The sequence below is a fragment of the Synchiropus splendidus genome, chromosome 9, assembly GCF_027744825.2.
Source record: "Synchiropus splendidus isolate RoL2022-P1 chromosome 9, RoL_Sspl_1.0, whole genome shotgun sequence".
Taxonomy (NCBI): Eukaryota; Metazoa; Chordata; class Actinopteri; order Syngnathiformes; family Callionymidae; genus Synchiropus; species Synchiropus splendidus.
This window is the reverse complement of record NC_071342.1, coordinates 19,803,997-19,821,648: the sequence shown is the minus strand read 5'-3', so window position 1 is coordinate 19,821,648 and position 17,652 is coordinate 19,803,997. Positions and strand designations below refer to the sequence as shown.

General features: G+C 45.8%; 1 protein-coding gene across 3 annotated transcripts in view; it reads right to left on the bottom strand.

Moving 5' to 3' along the window:
• LOC128764590 (sorbin and SH3 domain-containing protein 1) overlaps nucleotides 1-17,652 on the bottom strand; it is a 39,696-nt gene that overhangs the window by 2,704 nt on the left and 19,340 nt on the right. Inside the window, exons 14-28 of one of the 3 annotated variants that reach the window (XM_053874489.1) lie at nucleotides 17,142-17,256; nucleotides 14,764-14,847; nucleotides 10,587-10,636; nucleotides 8,920-9,098; nucleotides 5,758-7,152; nucleotides 4,786-4,850; nucleotides 4,203-4,373; nucleotides 3,930-3,976; nucleotides 3,685-3,799; nucleotides 3,428-3,553; nucleotides 2,753-2,947; nucleotides 2,078-2,605; nucleotides 1,595-1,684; nucleotides 1,085-1,137; nucleotides 916-1,022 (exon numbers count right to left, since the gene is read on the bottom strand). In XM_053874489.1, the coding sequence (XP_053730464.1) occupies nucleotides 916-1,022; nucleotides 1,085-1,137; nucleotides 1,595-1,684; nucleotides 2,078-2,605; nucleotides 2,753-2,947; nucleotides 3,428-3,553; nucleotides 3,685-3,799; nucleotides 3,930-3,976; nucleotides 4,203-4,373; nucleotides 4,786-4,850; nucleotides 5,758-7,152; nucleotides 8,920-9,098; nucleotides 10,587-10,636; nucleotides 14,764-14,847; nucleotides 17,142-17,256 (3,320 nt within the window). The remainder of the gene's footprint in view (nucleotides 1-915; nucleotides 1,023-1,084; nucleotides 1,138-1,594; nucleotides 1,685-2,077; nucleotides 2,606-2,752; nucleotides 2,948-3,427; nucleotides 3,554-3,684; nucleotides 3,800-3,929; nucleotides 3,977-4,202; nucleotides 4,374-4,785; nucleotides 4,851-5,757; nucleotides 7,153-8,919; nucleotides 9,099-10,586; nucleotides 10,637-14,763; nucleotides 14,848-17,141; nucleotides 17,257-17,652) is intronic. The other 2 variants (XM_053874490.1, XM_053874491.1) reach the window with 2 other exon arrangements.

The following is a 17,652-nucleotide window of genomic DNA, read 5'->3' as shown; positions in this document are numbered from 1 at the left end:
AAAGTCATTTCATCGGCAACAGACAGATGCCCAGGAAGACAAAAGAAATGGACCAATCCGAATCTACTATTCAACAAGCTGATAAAAATTAAAATGATGCTATTCTAAGTTTCATTATTCACTCATCATCTTGTTATGTGAGCCACCACAACACTGACATGTCAAAGCTGCCGTCTTTTATAAATATCCACAGATCCATTATCTTCTATTTCTGGCTTCCCTCTTCACGCACATCATCTCCTCCTGCCTGTTTTCCCTGAGTGTGGCAGTGCTTCCTGAAATTGCTGCTTCTGTAGTTTTTGCTTTTTCATGTCTATAAATGGCACGTCGCCTAGGACCGAGCCCAGAGACCGTCTCCACACCTCACCTGCACTCTTGGCTTTTATATGCAACTCAAGTGGACAATAGTACAGGAATTCTCTTTTCCTGCATCTTTTGTCAATCCTCCTCACATCACCTGAACCTACAGCTCCGCACTCAACACCACAGCCTCATAACTGGACAAATAATCATGAATTTTGAAGGCAACAGCATAAAGCTTTTAAAAATCTAGAATCAGTTTAAGACAAACATGTTGACCTTTATTCCTTTAAAACAAAGGGCAGCGACAGCAGCTCACAAGTCCGGTAGGATTGAACTCTGGAGTTCAGTTCTACTTTTATGGGTGAATTATGCGAATAAGCATCACTGTCCAACCTTTTACTGCAGTTGCATCAGCAGGTTTTATTAGTCAAAGGTGAGTGTGTGTCCTGATATAGACAAAACAAGTGACCTCTGCTTCCTTTTAAAGTCCTCGCATGTGCAGCTGAACATGTGCAGTTGTGTGCTGTCACTCCCCAGAAACACTAGCTGGATGAATGTGACGCAATAAGCGTGACTGCATGCCTCAGGAACTCATCCCCCGAAGGCACATACCGACAAACCAGCCGTCATCGCACTTCTCCATGACGCTGACAAGGTCGCCCTCCTGCAGCTCCAGCTCATCCTCGTTCTGTGGCACATAGCTGTAGAGAGCCTGGAAGCTGCAGCGGGAGGATGAGGTCAGCATCTCCAGAAGACGTGGACATAAAAAGAAACAACTTACACTCCGCAGATGAGGCGGCTGGGCTCCGGGCTGCTGCTGTGAGACTGGGGTTGCTGGGAAATGATGAGAGATTGTTTACTGGGGTGGGGGTGCAGTCTACGCAGTGAGTGGACGGGGTGGTGGGTCAGGGTGCTGCAGTACCTCACTGAGGTCTCAGCTATGTTCATGATCTCATTACAAACTGCTTCCTAGTTGTCACCAGAAAGAAAGGCAGCCGCCCCGGTGGGGAGGAGTTATGAGAGTGAAGGGGCAGACAGGCGGCAGGTCCAGTGAGTGGTGAGGGAGGAAAGGAAGTGATCCGTTAAAAGCCAGAAGGAGGAAAGAAGACGTTGGTGGACCAGTAGGGCGAGGAAAGGCAACACACCAGAGTGAGTGCATGTAGAGGAGACATGAGACATTAGTATCAACATCAACATGCGGTTTGTAAAGTGGAGAGATGGATTTTAGTGACGTTACGAGAGGAAGTCCTGAAAGGAGTTTAAAGGAGTTTGAATTCATCAGCGACCTCACCGCAAATGAGTTGTTGTTGTCATGGATGTCGAAGAGCATCACTGGACTTCTGGAGCTCCGTCCATGGTGGTCGACGTCGTTCTTCACAAGCTGGGAGATACACAAAGTTACACATCAGAAGAGAAGCTATAACACAGATGCATCGCTCTGGAGCGTTGTCCACGGTCGTCCTTCGAAACGTCTGGATATTCCTCACACAACATGCACCACAGGAAGATCAGCTCCGTCAAAGCAAGCACACCAGTCTGCTGGAATAATTGAGTCACGTCATCATTAAAATATTAGCGTGTCAGGAGCACACACACACAACTACATGCAGCTTTCTGCGGTGACTGTTTTACCGTCTCCTGTCTTCAATCATAGCTGACACAACCATCACACATGTTAGCTTCATATTCATCACACAACCTGGTCAGGGGATTAAACTCGTGGCCTGAAGCTCCAGAGTGAGCCTGACAACACCGCACTCCATGCAGAAGATACCTCTGCAGGGCTACTGCGCCTGCTCCCGGGGGCAGCGTGACCACCGCTTCTTTCCCCCTCCGCGCCTTCCCCCTCTGTCAACTCCTTCTCCCCCCCGAGCCAGCCCTCCAGCACCGGCCCACCGCAGGGGCTCATGCTACGGGACAGATTTGGTGACGGAGGCGAGAGGAGGAAGTCCTCACCCAGCGGCGGCGTGAATGTGAGGAATGGGGTGGCTGAGTTGGGCCTGGGTGGGTAAGGCGGGGGCAAAGGGGACGCAGAAGGGGAGGCCATGGGAGACATGTAGTAAGGACTGCCGCTGAGTGGTGGCACGGGGCTGGCGGAATATGGAGGCGGTAGGTATTCGCCACAGCGGTAGGATATAGTCGGCAGCGGAGGCAATGGAGGGGTGGGGGCTGCTGGGGGGCTTCCGCCTCCCACCGTCAGGGAGATCCACTCAGAGGAGATGGCATGGACCTCGGGGGAGACGGATCGACGGGGGGAGCGAGGGAGAGGTAGAGGGGAGGTGGTCAGACGACTACGGTACAGCTTTACACAGAAGGATGGAAACAGAAAGAAGAACAGATGGAAAATTAAAAGAAAGATGGAAGACATTCACTAACAAAGGTCCAATCAGAAGCAATCGAGGGAACTAAAAAGTGAACTCAGGACTTGTAGTCTGCGTAAGTTGGTTACCTGAGGAGAGGCGTTGGTGCTGCGCTGTGGTGAGTGACTGAGTGGCGGGTCGGGGTAGTCCAGCCCGTTCTTCACCCGCGGCCTGCGGTGCACCTCCACATAGGTGACGGGGAAGATGCCTTGGCGGTTGGTGCCTGAGATTTTCCCCTCATACCAGTTCTCGTCCACCCTACGGATGAGCGTGATCCTCTCTCCCTGTTCACAAGGTGGCGCCGTTAGAAACAAACAAACCTTCTTGTGCAGAGGAGGCGGGGACAAAGAGACACAGACGAGGAAAACAGCGCACTAGGTTTGTGGTAGCTGCTGGCAAAACAGCAAAACGGAGTTGCCACTTTGAAATGCAGAATTGTTATTTGTTACGTGAAGCATAACCGTATTTAATGAGCCTAGGAACACATTTGTTTCTCTCCGTCAATGACTGCTTAAAGCAGGAACAAGTGACTCCAAACCCGCAGCTAAAAAAAAAAGCGCAGGTGACACTTTACATGTTGCCTGGTTTTCATTAGAAATTTCATCAGATTATAATTTTGTCCTTTTTCAGTTCATTTTTCCCACGGTTGATTGTGTATTCACAATGACTAAGATGATACAGGGAAGCAAGTTTGACACGCAGACTTTACTTCACAGTGAGTCTGTAAACTAGTGCAGTATTGGGTGGTGCTTCCTGCTTCTCACCTTCCTGAAGGACATCTCCACCACCGTGTCACCGTTGAAGTTGAAGCGGGCGATGGCGTCCCCGTATTCCAGCACTTGCACTGGCACACTTTTCTTCGGCTGTGCCTTCTCGGTGGGGGGGAGAAGCTGTCCACATACATGACACCAGGGTGGTTAAATACAGTGGATGACTGATTCAGAGTTCATCCAGTTCCCTCATTCTCCCTCCACCAAACTGTCACATCAAAAACGTAGGCTTGGTTTAAACATTGACGAACCTCCACGTAGCTCCGAGGGAAGATGCCTACTCTGCCATGATGTTCTCCTTCATACCAGTTCTGATCCACCTGTCGAATGATGTACACGATATCTCCCTTCTGAAATGGTAGCTCCCTGAAAAGATGCACCAGAAACTTTATAAAGTGAAGCAACATCAATGGTAATGCACACATAGATTATTAAATATCATTGCAGAATTCATATGATATACTGTCATGATTTTATCTCAAAAATAAAAACATACTTCAGTGATTCTGCACGGAAGTCAAAGCGTGCCATTGCTGGAGTTTTCTGTAGGGACAAAAAAAAATCAGTTCGAAAACAGTCTTTACGTTTTTTTTTTTTTACTTCCGAACTGAATTGGAAATATGAAGAAGGCCACTGGCATAATTTAGATTTTGAATACGCAACTAAAGTGGAAGGAAACCTTCAAGGGGAAATGAAGTCAGGTCTATAGTTACAGACAGAGCAAAACATTCTTCCTTCGCACTGGACAGGGCACAGCCTGCTATTGTACCTCCAAGCCTGATTTCCTCTTCTCTGTGTTATCTGTGATGTTGAGCAGATCTCCGAAGCGCTCATTGGTGATGAACTGGTGGCGAGTTGGGACAATGCCAGTGTGTCGTCTTGACGCCGTGTCAGCCTCTTCCTGTTCCCGCTTCAGCCGCCGCTGCTCCTCCAAGATTTTCTGGCACGAAAACAGACTGTTATTCCTGCCCAGATAGTGTTTTTTTGGTGGGACTACAGTGGCAACCTAAGGTGCAGTCGCTCACTTAAGAAGTCAGTTTGTTTAAAAAAAACTCTCTCAGGGTTCTGAGGAGTAATGTGGTTCACGTGCTTTTGCAATTGAGTTATATCATCATGGGTTGGCTCATATTTAGAAGCCACTGAAAGTTTAAATGGCGGCCAAAACAGAGGCTATTGTTCAGGGGTGTCTGGGAAGCTGAGCTGATATCAGCTAGATTGATAATACCTGGCTGCACAACAAGAAACAAAGTTTTAGCCCAAAATATTTCGACAGTTTAAAGCACTGAGAGTAATTTTGTTCATGACTTTTCAGCTTTCACAGGCTACACCTTTAACCAATGGCAAAAAATTACCTCTTTGTCTCCATGTCGTCGCTTCAACACCTCGTCCGGGCCGTCACCGGGAGCGGGGGAAGAGTCTGCGATAGAAACACAACTGATGATGAGACTGCAAATACAATTCCTCACCGACATTTTGAGGCACATGATCAATCGAGACCAATCGAGATCAAACTGAAATCAGGTCATTGATTCCAAAAAGAAAACCACAAATGACCACAAACACATGCGTCTAAAGGCAAGTCTGCGGCAAGCAACACATTCCAACCAATAAGAATCAGTGCATGCAAAATAAATACTGAACACAGGATGAACAATGTGTGTTCATGAAAGAAAGAGGTATGCAACCTTGTGTGTCTTGGCCAAAAAAAAACAATAAAAAATAATACTCATGTTTGAATCTGAAGCGGCTAATATGTCTAATAACCCTGCTTTACTCCTCTGCTTCGCTTAAAACGTATCGTGAAAATAAAATGACGGTCGTAACAGGCCTCCACATAAAAATAGAAAATGCCAAGACTCTTTTGAGAAAACATCAATTTGAGGAAGTGTATGCAAGGTCAAGGACAAGAAGCATAAACATTACAGAGGTTTAAGTTTAACCGAGCCGTGACATCACTGAGGTGTAATAACCTCCGCTGACCTGTCGCCTGCTATAATGCTTACGCACGGTCTCACACGCTTGCATACAACTCAAACCGGACGTCTACATGAGACAATATACATTACCAAAAACTGCCTCAACCTCTCATGGAGGTGTCTAGAAGGCTTTTCGGGGGGGCCACACTTATTTCACAGTGAAATGGAGGAGCGTCAAACATCACACAGAATGAGATGGAGACCTCCTTCTCACTTTCACAAAAACCACACAGAAACGAGATGGACGGTGGCGACGTCTCTTTGTGAGGAAAACAAGGTGAAGACAAAGTCGGGATGAATGAGTGACCACAGAAGGACAGAGAAGTTGGTAAGGATGGAAATAGCCACCTCTGCACGGAACTGCCAGCGGCTGCAGAAGGTTCCCGTTGGCGTCCAAGCTCTGACCGTTAGTCAGCTGGTAAGCGTGGTCTTCGTCCCCGTTATTCATTCGCTCCAGGATCTCCAGGGAAGACTGGCGCTGGGGTATCAGAGGTCGAGGTTCACTAGAGATCGAGTCAGGTCTCTGGGTTACCCTGGTGGCTAACACAGTCCTTCGTGACTGGGGAGGCTGCAGGTTCTTTCGTAACCTGAAGGGAGCAGGCCCCATGAGGAGAAGGTTTCCTGGCAATGTTGTTTTCCTCCCAGTCGGAGGAGGCTGTTCCGGTTGCGTTGTTGCCTTCTGCCTTTCGTGCCTGAGAATGGTAGTGAAGCGTGTGTAGGAGGCAGGACAGGAGCCTTTGCATTTGCTAGGTTTAAGGTGGAGGTGATGGTTCAGGTGGTGCAGGAGGTGGTGATGGTTGTGCTGTGGCATCAGAGAAGAAAGACTCCTCGGTCCATCAAGAAACGGCTGTCTCAGTTCAGGTGAGCTGTTCCTCAGCGTTTGCTCAACCTCACAACTGACTTCAGAAACAGGGGGCGACTCACTTCTCACATGGAGTCCATTCCCTGAGGGCACTTCTTCCTCCTCAGATTTGCTGCCTGGTGAAGAGGCCACCTCCACTGCGTGCTTGCTGTCCGACTCCACCAGGGTGCATCCGTTCATTTGTGCTGAATCTGTCGTCAGGAGCGACTCTGCCGACACTGCTGACACCATGCAAAGGTGGGAAGGGCTGTGATTCGGACTGTGGCTGGAGTTGAGCGTGGGCAGCGAGGAGGATCGACTCGGTGCTGAACTGGATCGCTGGATGATCATTTCAAACTCACTGACCCGCGATGACACAGCATCCCGTGGAATGTTGCCCTCTTCCTCGGCCTCTGACCTTCCATCCCTCTCGCCCTTTGCTCCCTCAAACAGAGATGCCAAGTTGCGGACGCTTCCTTGGGGGCTGCAGCCGACGGAGCTGGGCCGCTGGATGTGGTGCATGACCCGGTAGAGGTTTGAGAACTCAGAAATGCTCCTTCTAAAAGCCGCAGAGTCATGGTGGATACAGTCAGGAGCACAAGTTGAATCTAAGTGCTGCCCCTCGGCTCCAGCGCAGTCTGGACCACATGTGTACAGAGCTTCACAGCTGTGGGCCTTCGGGTGCCTAACCGGTCTGTTCCTGCATTCCTGAGAATCACCACCGGGTGGCAGAAGCTTGGGCTTGAATTTAGAGGGAAGGATCTGCGGTATGCAGGCTTTGGCAGCAGAAAGAGGCTTCTTATTCTTACACTGGTTACCTATTGCATTACTGGCAAGACCCGATCGACTATTTACAGAGGAGCAGGGTGAAATCATACAGTCATTCCCACCTTTATAATCCACTGGTAGGCATGCAGGACAACAGAATAAACAACATATTAGATAACAATGGTCACACACAAACACACTTTTACAGAATTAGGCACATTTCTAAAGAGATAAATTTATTGATTTAAGATGAGGAGACTTGAGGAAACTTGATGCTGCAGACATCAAGCAACAGCCCAGCATGTGCCATGAGAGATGTGCGGAATATAAAAGTAAATGTTAATCTTGTGTACCACATTACATAATAATTTATCAGGAGAAACAAAAAAAAAACAGTGACACAAAAAAGTCATGAAATGCCAAGTGAGGTTCGAAGAATTTTTTTATAGGATCTCCTTTCCATATGTCAGCCATGACCACCTTTCGTCCAAGGTTCTGTCATCTCTTAGAAGTAAAATAAGCTACAAAGGGAATAAACGATGTGCAGAACGGCTATAAATACACGCAGTTGTAAATAAAACATGACTCAAGCTGCCAGCTAATATATGACTGTCAAAACTCTTGTGGCTTGCATGGGTGGAGTGATCACGCGCCAGATGGAAGCAGGAAATGACACAACACTTTCACATGCTGCGTGACACTAGTGCTGCATGAGTGACCCATCTGTCACAGTGATATCAGCCAAACAAGCACACACTGGGGAAGTTCGCTCATTTCGGCCTGGCGCATCTCAAAAGTGCAGGATAATCATGTCGGCCAGTGAAAAGGCCCCGAGATCCAGTCGTTCTTTGAAACACAAGGATTCATAGAACTTTTTTTCCAAAGCACATGGCTGGGACACATGACCACATTTTGCTTCCCGGTCTTTTATTTTCTTCCTTGATGACTACAAAGTCGATCCCAATGGGAGCATAATAAACAGATCTGACTCGCTAACAGGCACAGTTGTGAATCATTTTCTTTAGTATTTAAGCTCTAACATAAAAGTCCACGCTGACCCTGACTCTGTTTTCTCTTCCTTGTGGCTTGTCTTCTCTCCTCCCCCCGACCATGTGCTCGGGCATTCCAGCCCCTGACCCGACTCTGACAGCTGACTTCCTTGAGCCTGCCCACCCTCTGAGTCCCTCCTGTTTATCTCACCCCTGTCCTGCTGGGTGGTGAAGAGCACAGCACTGTTTATCTCGTCATCCCCTCCCTGGCCTTTCATTCTTTGGGATTGGAACATTGTGGACACTTGCCCCAAGTCTGCCTAGATACTGGAGATGCAGAAAACCCCCAAGGTTAACTTCCATCGCTGAAGTCACCTTTCTGCTCTGACGTTTGCAAAGCAGATGGCCGGCACATGTTTGATGAACACATCCATTGCGTAAATAATGAATTAAAGCTGTTGTGGTAATGAATGTTGCCAGGTGACTGGTCAATACAGTGAGGAGGAAAATGCATGGAGCCCCAAAATAGGTCATCAGAAACATGTGCCACTTTGAACAGTGCACCTTGAGTCTCTTTACAGTCTCAGTGGGAGAAACTCCTATTGACCTGGACTACTGTCCAACACAAACATGTCAAACTCATGGCCTTGGGGCCAAATCCATCCCGGCAAATCGTTCAGCGTGGCCCAAATGAGTTTGAATACTTACTGTATCATCGTTTTTTTTTTGTTTTTTTTTTAAGCGCAAAAAATAGTAGAGTTATAAGTGTTAAAGGTTGGCATAGCACTGTACTTTAACCTTCATTTTCTGTTAATGAGTAGGAGTTATACATTTGGACTTGGACTTGTTTCAAACTGCCTGACACCCCTGTTCTAACACCTTAACACATCCGCCAAGAGGCTGGTTTCTTACCTTTAGAGGAGGAAGAGCTGCCATGACGCTTGTTTAGTGCTCGTAAACCTTGTAAGGGAATGTCTCCACCTTCCAGGACGCTCTTGTAAACATGGCGATCGCATTCTGTAGCCGAGGGCTCGCTCGAGGATGATCCCCCGTCCTTGTCCACCTCACGGTGTCCAGCCTTGCTTGAGGAACTTGGAAAGAAAACATAGACGCATTAGAATTCCCAGCAAAGCCTATGACGTTTTTATTATCAAACAGTGGCTGAGACTTCGGAGCAGCAGCTGCCATGTGGTTCCGATTAAACATTTCTTTAGGTGATTCCGGCCTTCACAGACAAGAGGGGAGACATAAATAATCAGAAACAGAAGATTGGAAAAGTGCAAATTGGAAGCTGATGTTAGGAGACAAAGTTATACCCAAGAATTCCAGAGAGTCTAACAGCAGATATTACTTTTAAGGTTCTCCAAACATTCCCTCGAGTGAGGCACGCACCTGTGGAGCTCAGGTTATTAAACCTTAGATGTTTTAGTCATGTTGTGAAGAGCAAACTCCAAAGAGTGTGGAAAATGTGTTTCACATTTCCTGAGCAATCATTTAACAAGCTTGCACTAATGTATGAATACTTTCCTCTGGTGACCTCCTACCTCAACAATGAGGCCTTTGATTGAGGTTAGGAAATATGTGGAGTGCTGACTGCCATTAGGACCTGTGCTGGTTCCTTCTCAAGAAGCCATTCTAGATATAGCGATTGTGCAAAATGGGTAGGACATTTGGTGACACGTGATGTCTCTGGGAGATAAGATTAATATATGCAGCATCAGCTTCTGGTTGGATGAAATAGTGACTCCGCAGGAGGTTTGTGTGATTACACATGTATGTGCTATTCTAACCATGCGGAGAATCAGTGGTTGAATCATTTTGAACAAACCATTGTTGTCCACACACCCCAGAGGAAAGCCGACATCCTGACAGAAACACATGTGCCTTTGAAGTTAGTTTACGAGTCTGGGTTTGTGAGTTTGAACTCAAGTCATCAGCCGCCAGCCTTGTATCAAAACAATGAATCAATGAACCCACAAAGCTCGATTTGAAAAGGCTCCTTTCACATTGTTGGCCATGATGGAATAATGACTCAAGCAGATGGAAAGTTTGGAACAAAAATGGAGGGAGAGGTTTATTTTCACTGGACTGGAGAGCAGGGTGGTCAACATGCTCTTAAATACCCTGTATTTTACTACACAAACAAAAATAGCCTCCTGAGCTTTCTCAACGGTAGTTATTACCCTCCTAAATGATGCTCCTGTTTACTCAGGACGACATAACGGTTTTTAAGTTATGCAACAGCTGGTTTCTATTGTCAGAATTCCCTCCATATCCAAGTGACACAGGTTGTTGTCTTTAAAAAAAGCCCACATAGCAGTCGCGTCTTCCCACAGCAGTTAACCCTCCACCCCCATCTAAAAACACCCTCAATAATGAACAGGGGGCACACTGTTCTGGTAGCTTTCTTCCGTGTTAACAGGAGCTCCCCAGGAAACAGGGGTCCCCACGCTGAAGGCGGGCGCGATATAGAGAGATCTCATGGTGACAATATCCCCATCACATGCTACCAGTAAGCTGAAGCATCAATAACAAGAAGCCGGATTTTAAAAGTAGATGAAGAGAAGAGGTTAACTTACTACTGCTGCAGGTCGGCAGCTGTTTCCAAGGGGCTGAAAGAGGGGGCACTCTGCAACAAACCAAACAAAGAAGTCATTGATAGATCCACAGGAAGGTCTCCTCAAGCTAGAAGAGAGGCAGGAGCATTAGCTCTGATCCGTCTTTGGATCTCTTCTGTGCTGCTCAGGCGATGCTCTGGTCTAGGTCCTCACTGCCTCTGGACTGGGCTTGGCATGAAGGAGTGAGCGTGTGTTTTGGCCTGCATGCAAGTTGGGAGAAAACAAGCGGCAGTGGAGAGAGGAGTATAGGGGGGAGTGGCGTTGGACAGCGGGAGCCCATGTGGGGAGGGGGCTGTCACAGGCTCAGCCAATGGACTGCCGTTTCCCATTCTCTTTTGTCTGATATTGAGTCACTCACTCTCATTACCACTGGACCAGACCGGTGAACAATTAACCAGCTGGTGGAGCAAGCAGGCCAAATTACACAGTCACACACTTTCAATAATATTTCAGGGCACACTGCAGGAGTCAAAGAGACGAGAATGACAGAAGACATGTTAAACAAAAATGCAACAAAATGAGTGACCAAATGTTAGGGGAAAACAGATAGGGTTAATTGGGATTTCGTATTGCCAATGGTCGTGGAATCACCCGCTTGTAGCTGGAATAGTTTAGAGGTGACTAATATTAGAACACTGTTTCTGTTGCTCTCCTCCTTTTGGACGTCAGAGACGCTATAAATATCACTGGCACTATGAATAAGAGCACAAGTGTTGTTTGCAAATACGATTGCACAATCCCCATCCCAGCCAGCCCGGCCCAGCCGTTAATACCACGTCCACTTCCACATGGCGCGGCCAAGTCTCCGCTTCCCCCACGATGACCAGACAAGGAGCATTCTCGTCAGCTCATTCGCCACGACATGCCTTTGCACTTAGTTGCCAGGGCAGAGCGATCATTAATAACCCACCGGTATAAATGCCGATCTTTATAAGAACAGAACATCAGCCTGGCAGGTCTATATTCTGATCTATTTATAAAGCCAAATGTTCCATGTCGGAGAACATGCCTGCGTTGATGAATAACCGGATTCTCTTTCTTGCACCGCCACGTCTAGTCTCTGCCTCAAATCTCCGCTCCAACAGGGGGACAAGACAGCGTCTGTCACCCCGGATAATTGGGCTTTCAAATACACACACACATAATTGAAAGTAAACAGGAAACTCGCATTAGAAAGACGATCAGGAGCAAAGGCATTTTCATCCGCTCTATTAACAAACTGCCCGATTAGCGTCAGTTTATGGTTGTTTGTCCTTGTTTTGGTTTCATCCTGTCCTGAATGATAATTATGAGAGATATAATTATCATTATATCGAAGCCATTTACTCAACAAGATATAGTACTCTGAAACAATTGCCAAGGAAAGCATTTCATGTGGGAAATAATCTGATTTCGCCCCGACTTTGGTTTCCATTCAGCGGTTCATAATAGCAAGAATGAGAAATATAATCTTATATGGTAAAAGTTAAACAAAATCCCTGTGCTGGCACATTATAAAAGGCCCTGTCAGCCACAGGACTAAAGTATGATTTGTATAAGAGCAGACTGCGTGTGTCTATGGATATGTGCGTTTGTTTGTGTGCTGTTGCAGCTGTTCAAAAGACTGTGTCTAGCAACAGGAGGAATGCATGCCATACTGTCCTTAATAAACCCAGTAGTTTTTGAAAATGGGTTTGAATTACATATTGAGGAGTTTTTTCATTTGCCAGAGAGATGATTAACAGTCTGACATTTGTGTTATTTGAACAAATTTAAAAGTGTAAATCAACTAATTTGATGATTCTATGGAATTTAAAAGTACGGTGACAATGAGAGAAAATGGCAAAAATATGAATGAAGACCCTTTTCATGACAAATATGAACAGGACATTTTATTCACTATAAAATAATATCTCATCATAGCCCAAGCAGACTTCATAAAAAGAGCTGTATTAAAGACATATTAGAGTTAAGGGTGAGGACTTTTGAGCAAATACTGTAGCACTGATGTCTCAATGAATCTGGTTTTATGTTAGTGGAGAGGCAGATCCCAACTTTCAAACTGACTTCAGAAAGTTTTATGTCATTAAGGTTAGTTTTGTCACAGCTGTGTGCATCGTTCTTAGACAATGGCAAACAGGCAAGACTCAATTATAAATTCCATATATGGGAATTATTTCAAGTTATTACTTACTTATTTCAAGTTTGAAATTATGAATGACAAAGTAGTGAACACAAAAAGTTATATAAGATGTTTGTCCTTTAAAGGGTTGACAAATCAGCTAACAATTTAAAGTGACCACTTTAAATACTGCAAGGCACCGATGAGTCATTGGAATGCTGATGACAATGTTTTTGCAGAATTTCATGTGCCTGTTTCCTAACAGGTGGCGGCGACTCAGATGTCTGTGTGCTGCTTTCATATTCAAAATAGTGATCACGAGTAGGTCACGGTAACCTGAATCTCATTCTTTCCAGCACCTTATTTGTGTTGATATGTTGAAAACAAACCCAGCGTGAGGGTCCTGTTATAGCTGCACGCCCCTTATCTCATCTGCACTAAATGCTTAAAGGTAAAGGTTAAGTGTATAACAGAGGTTAAATATGAAAGCACAATGATCTGGCAGGCTTACAAAGTTGCCTCCTTTAGAATATGTCAGGTGGCTTGGGGAAGGGGGGCGGGGGGGAGTCCATGCAACTCAGGGCTGAGACAGTGCGGCAGCGGCCCCCACGTCAGCATGTGCTCAACACATGGAGTCACTCTGTCGGTAGCAGGGAGGGGGGGGCGAATGTTCTTCCTACCATATGTATGTGTGGAATCCCAGCTCCAGCTCGCCGTGTGTATCAGTGAGCTTATGTTTGGCCATGACTGTCACTCTATGTGTTTGAGCAGTCAGTTTTATTATTATTCAGGGCCAGGGGCCACCCCTGCATTATATTCAGCTCCCATTCTAACCGCTGAAGCTGACACAAGCTCGGACACAGACTTTCCATCTTTTACCGATTAACAGCCTTTAATAATGCGCTGACTTCTCTGAAAGTTAGGTCTTCACCCAACCTGAATAGCTCTAGTTTTTGTGAACCTCCAGCTTTATCTTGCCGCCCCCTAAATTAAATAAGTCCTGATATGTCAATCAAACTCCGTTGAGCCGACTTGTCTGGTTGAGACTTGAGGTCAAATCGCGCGCATACCAGAGGCAACTTCAGAAGTGTCTTTGACATTAAACAGGAGCCAGCTCATCTGGCAAACATCCAGCAGGTCAGCCGTCTCCACATGCACCACCAAACTGGTCCTGGTGTCAATGGGCACTGGAGCCTCGGCTCTTGCGTCTATGATCTCATGTCATAGTCAGTGGTGCCACCTCACATGATCCTGGGTGTGGTAGCAGAGGGAAGAAGCAACATCTGTTTGTCGCCGACCACTTGTCCGGAGCCAACCAAAGCCCCCGGGCTGGATTGTCTCGACATTATGGCTTTCATCAACATGATGGCACCCCTTAAAGTATTTTGGTAAATAGCTCACCCTGCTGCAATTACTATAGCAAGGGTTTATTTACAACTGGTGTTCAAGCGACAAGTGACTTCAGGACAAATTGGCTGGATCAAATCTCTGGTCGGGTTGGCAGGGGGTACCTCTAAATGTGTTGCCACTTTTAAATAACAACACCAGGATGGCTGGCAGAGACAAAAAGATAGAGACAGTGGGCAAAAGCCTCTGCTAAGGTCAATGGTTCTTTGCCAGACTGTGCTCACTCAGCACTACGAGCACAAATAAATTGCAGAGAGACACTTTGGAACAAGCGCAAAATTAGATCTAGGTCGACTATTTCTGACCCAACAGGGGACTCTCCACTTTAAATTGCATTAGGTGATGATGAGGAGTGACAGCGGTTCTACTGTGCGCGCATGGATTTTGCAAAAGAAATAGGCGTTTCCTCTGAGAAGGATACAGCAAATAATGCAAAAAAGGAAGTGAAAATAAAAAGCTGAGTCATTCATAGGAAGTACGGCAGATTAACGTATGCATGCCTGCCGACGGGTCCTTCCTATATCAGTCTGGGGCAGACCTCAGAGACAGACATGGACTGTTTAATCATTATTAAATGTTATAACATGCAACTTCATACATTGGACCGCCATTTTGAAGACAGCAACTTACCGCTTTGTCAAACTCCATCTCTGAAAAGAATTTAAACCACGGCTCATTCTCTAAATCTACATCTTCCGGACTTACATCCTGAGTCTAGGGGCATGGCAACAAGAGGAGGAGGAGAAAGAAAAAGAGAAGACAGATAAGACAGCACTGAATATACACGGTGGATGTAATAACACTGACAATCTGGAGTTCAATTCCAGGAAACAAAATCAGTTTAACTGAATCATTAAAGGATAGGTTCACACTTTCAGTGGTGCAATGATGAAACCTCATTGAGAAGAATTAGACAGGCATCCAGCTATATCAGGTACTTGGGTCCCATCGCTGGACTACAAAATTTGTTCATGAACTACTTGAGTAAGTTTACTGAAATTGCTTGTAAACCTGGAAACGTCGATGCTAAAAACAGAAGCGACACATTTATATGTGAAGTGATTCCATATGTGGTGGAGGTTTTGTTCACATGAGTTTGCCTTAAAATGAAATGCACATCTAAAGTACAAATCTATATAGTTTTGCAGATATTGGATGATGCCGGCTACATATGTACATAAGCCGCTATCAACCACAGGAACCTTTGCAGTTATTAGGCCTTTTTTCAGGAACTATTTAGCTCTGAGAATGGAGAGCTCATGTTTGCACGAAAAGGCCATGGCACCGTCGCATTACTAGCCTGCTGAGTCACCTAACAAACTTAAAATAGTGAAAGAGGAGGCGACAGCATTTCTGCTCTCAATCAATAAAGACCGCTTTTGGGTTTAAATATTGATTAAACAATGTAACGAGGAGGGATCGCTATGGAGTAAATCAGTTTTTTCCTACTGTACATGTATTACTACTAGTTACAGTAAGTTCAGAACTAGGGATGCACAGAAACCATTTTTTTCCCCAAACCAAGTAGTGTAAAAGTACTTGAATTTGAGTACTCACAGACACAGAGTACTATGGTCATTACACATAAAGTTACTTTGAGGTTTTTTTTTCCATATATACCATTATTTGAACAACATTCCACAGTATGTTTTGCTTGTACGTGGGTGACGGTCACAAGTTTCACTGCAGTACAAACACATATATTTTGAAATCGTCATAAACTGACCATCAAAAACTGCGCACAGCTGAAAAGTGGTAATGGTTTCGTACTCATAGAAGTACTTGTATTAAAAACCTGTTTAAAACTATAATCTTCTGCTGCTTTGTTCTGGTATTGAACTCCCCACGATGTGGAGGCGTGAAGCTTGTTCCTAGAGGAAAAGCAGCCTCATCCAGAACTGGAGCTAAAAGGTCCCTATTTGGTTTGGTTTGGTCTTTGAATTATTGTCATCAAAGTTGTTACCTACAGTGCGATATAAGCTGAACAACAGAGAAACATCCACCACATGTTGGCTTAATGGGACTGCTGTCTAATGCATTTGCTATAAAAAACAATGATGAGCCCCCCAAAAATAGCCAATACTCATCTACACATTTGACGGCTGTAACTGAAGACAGAAATTGCATTCGTGAATCAGAGGTTCAACGAGAATCTAAACAAAATGATGGGGCTTCTATCAGCCATTACAGCTGGAATGCCAACAAGAGTGGCTTATATAATAAGACAGTTGCATTTGAAATGAAGAGAGAAACCACCAATACTTTTTGCTGCCATATTTTGGTGCCGTCATTTCAACCTCTGGTTAGGTTGGTGTCCAAAGAATTCCCCAGTCAGTGAACCTATCCTTTAAGCTGCACCATCACCACTGTGACGATAAACAAACCCAGTAGCAATTCCCACCTGTACCCCCAAGCGAACATTCTAAGGTCTCAAGATGAAGTAGAACCAACTTGACAGGACATGAAGAACGTGATTGGCTACTGCGAGACACCTGACCAGGAAACAACTCTTAATGGTCACATTTTGTGTCACTCTGTGGTTATTTTTCAAATTTGTATGATTTTCTTCAAAATGTAAGTTGTGAGAATTTCAGACTTGAGACCAGAGGAGAGGAAGAGTCAGTAGATGCAGCACCGGGGCTGCAGCTACAACAACAGCCCTCAATGACGCCCACGAGTGCCTTATCGACATTTTCATGAAAACAAACCGCATCCTTGTTTTGGGTTCCTCTTACACCGATTCAACCCACTAACCTTAAATTGAACACAGGATGACAATGGATATCCATGTAAGCGACACCCCCCACATCCCCCGCTGTCAAGCAAGATCATCTATCACCGCAACAGGACACCGTTTAGGAATGTGGTGCATATGGTGATTCGGGCTTTCAGTGACGCTGCCACCAGATGTGAATGGGGGGTGGACGGCAGAGTGCTGGGGCTCACACGACATGCACGGAGGGAAGGAGAGAGGGAGAGAGGAGCAGGCAGGCGGGCGGCGAGCATACCGTTCTCTCCAGCTTCAGCACCGACGATTTCCCTGGTTCGTACTCGAAGATGCTCTTGGGCTCGGCACGGTACTTTCTGGTGTCTACCTTTTTATCGGGGGGCTCCCACTCGTTCCTGTGGAGAGGCAGGTGTCAGAGAGGGGTGGGGCATGTGAGGGAGGGAGGGGAGACAATCCTTACGATATCATCACCATGGCAACCAGCCAAGACCTGGTTTTTAAATAATCATTAAACATGTTTAGCTCATCATCCAAAGCTCCCCTTCCTGTTTCCTTCTTGCCTCTGAGGAGGATATGATGGGAAATTGAATTGGAGCCAAATTTGATCATGTAAACAAGATTGAACTGTGTGACAAAAAGCAGAGCAGCATTTCCGGGGAGAATTCCTCAGTAGACAGCTGACGCCTCAATGACTGGCTTAGCCAAACATGAATCAACTGTGACGTTTCTTTAGGATGGAAACAAATGTACGTATGATATGTTAAACAAAGGGTCCTGCCCACACAGACAGT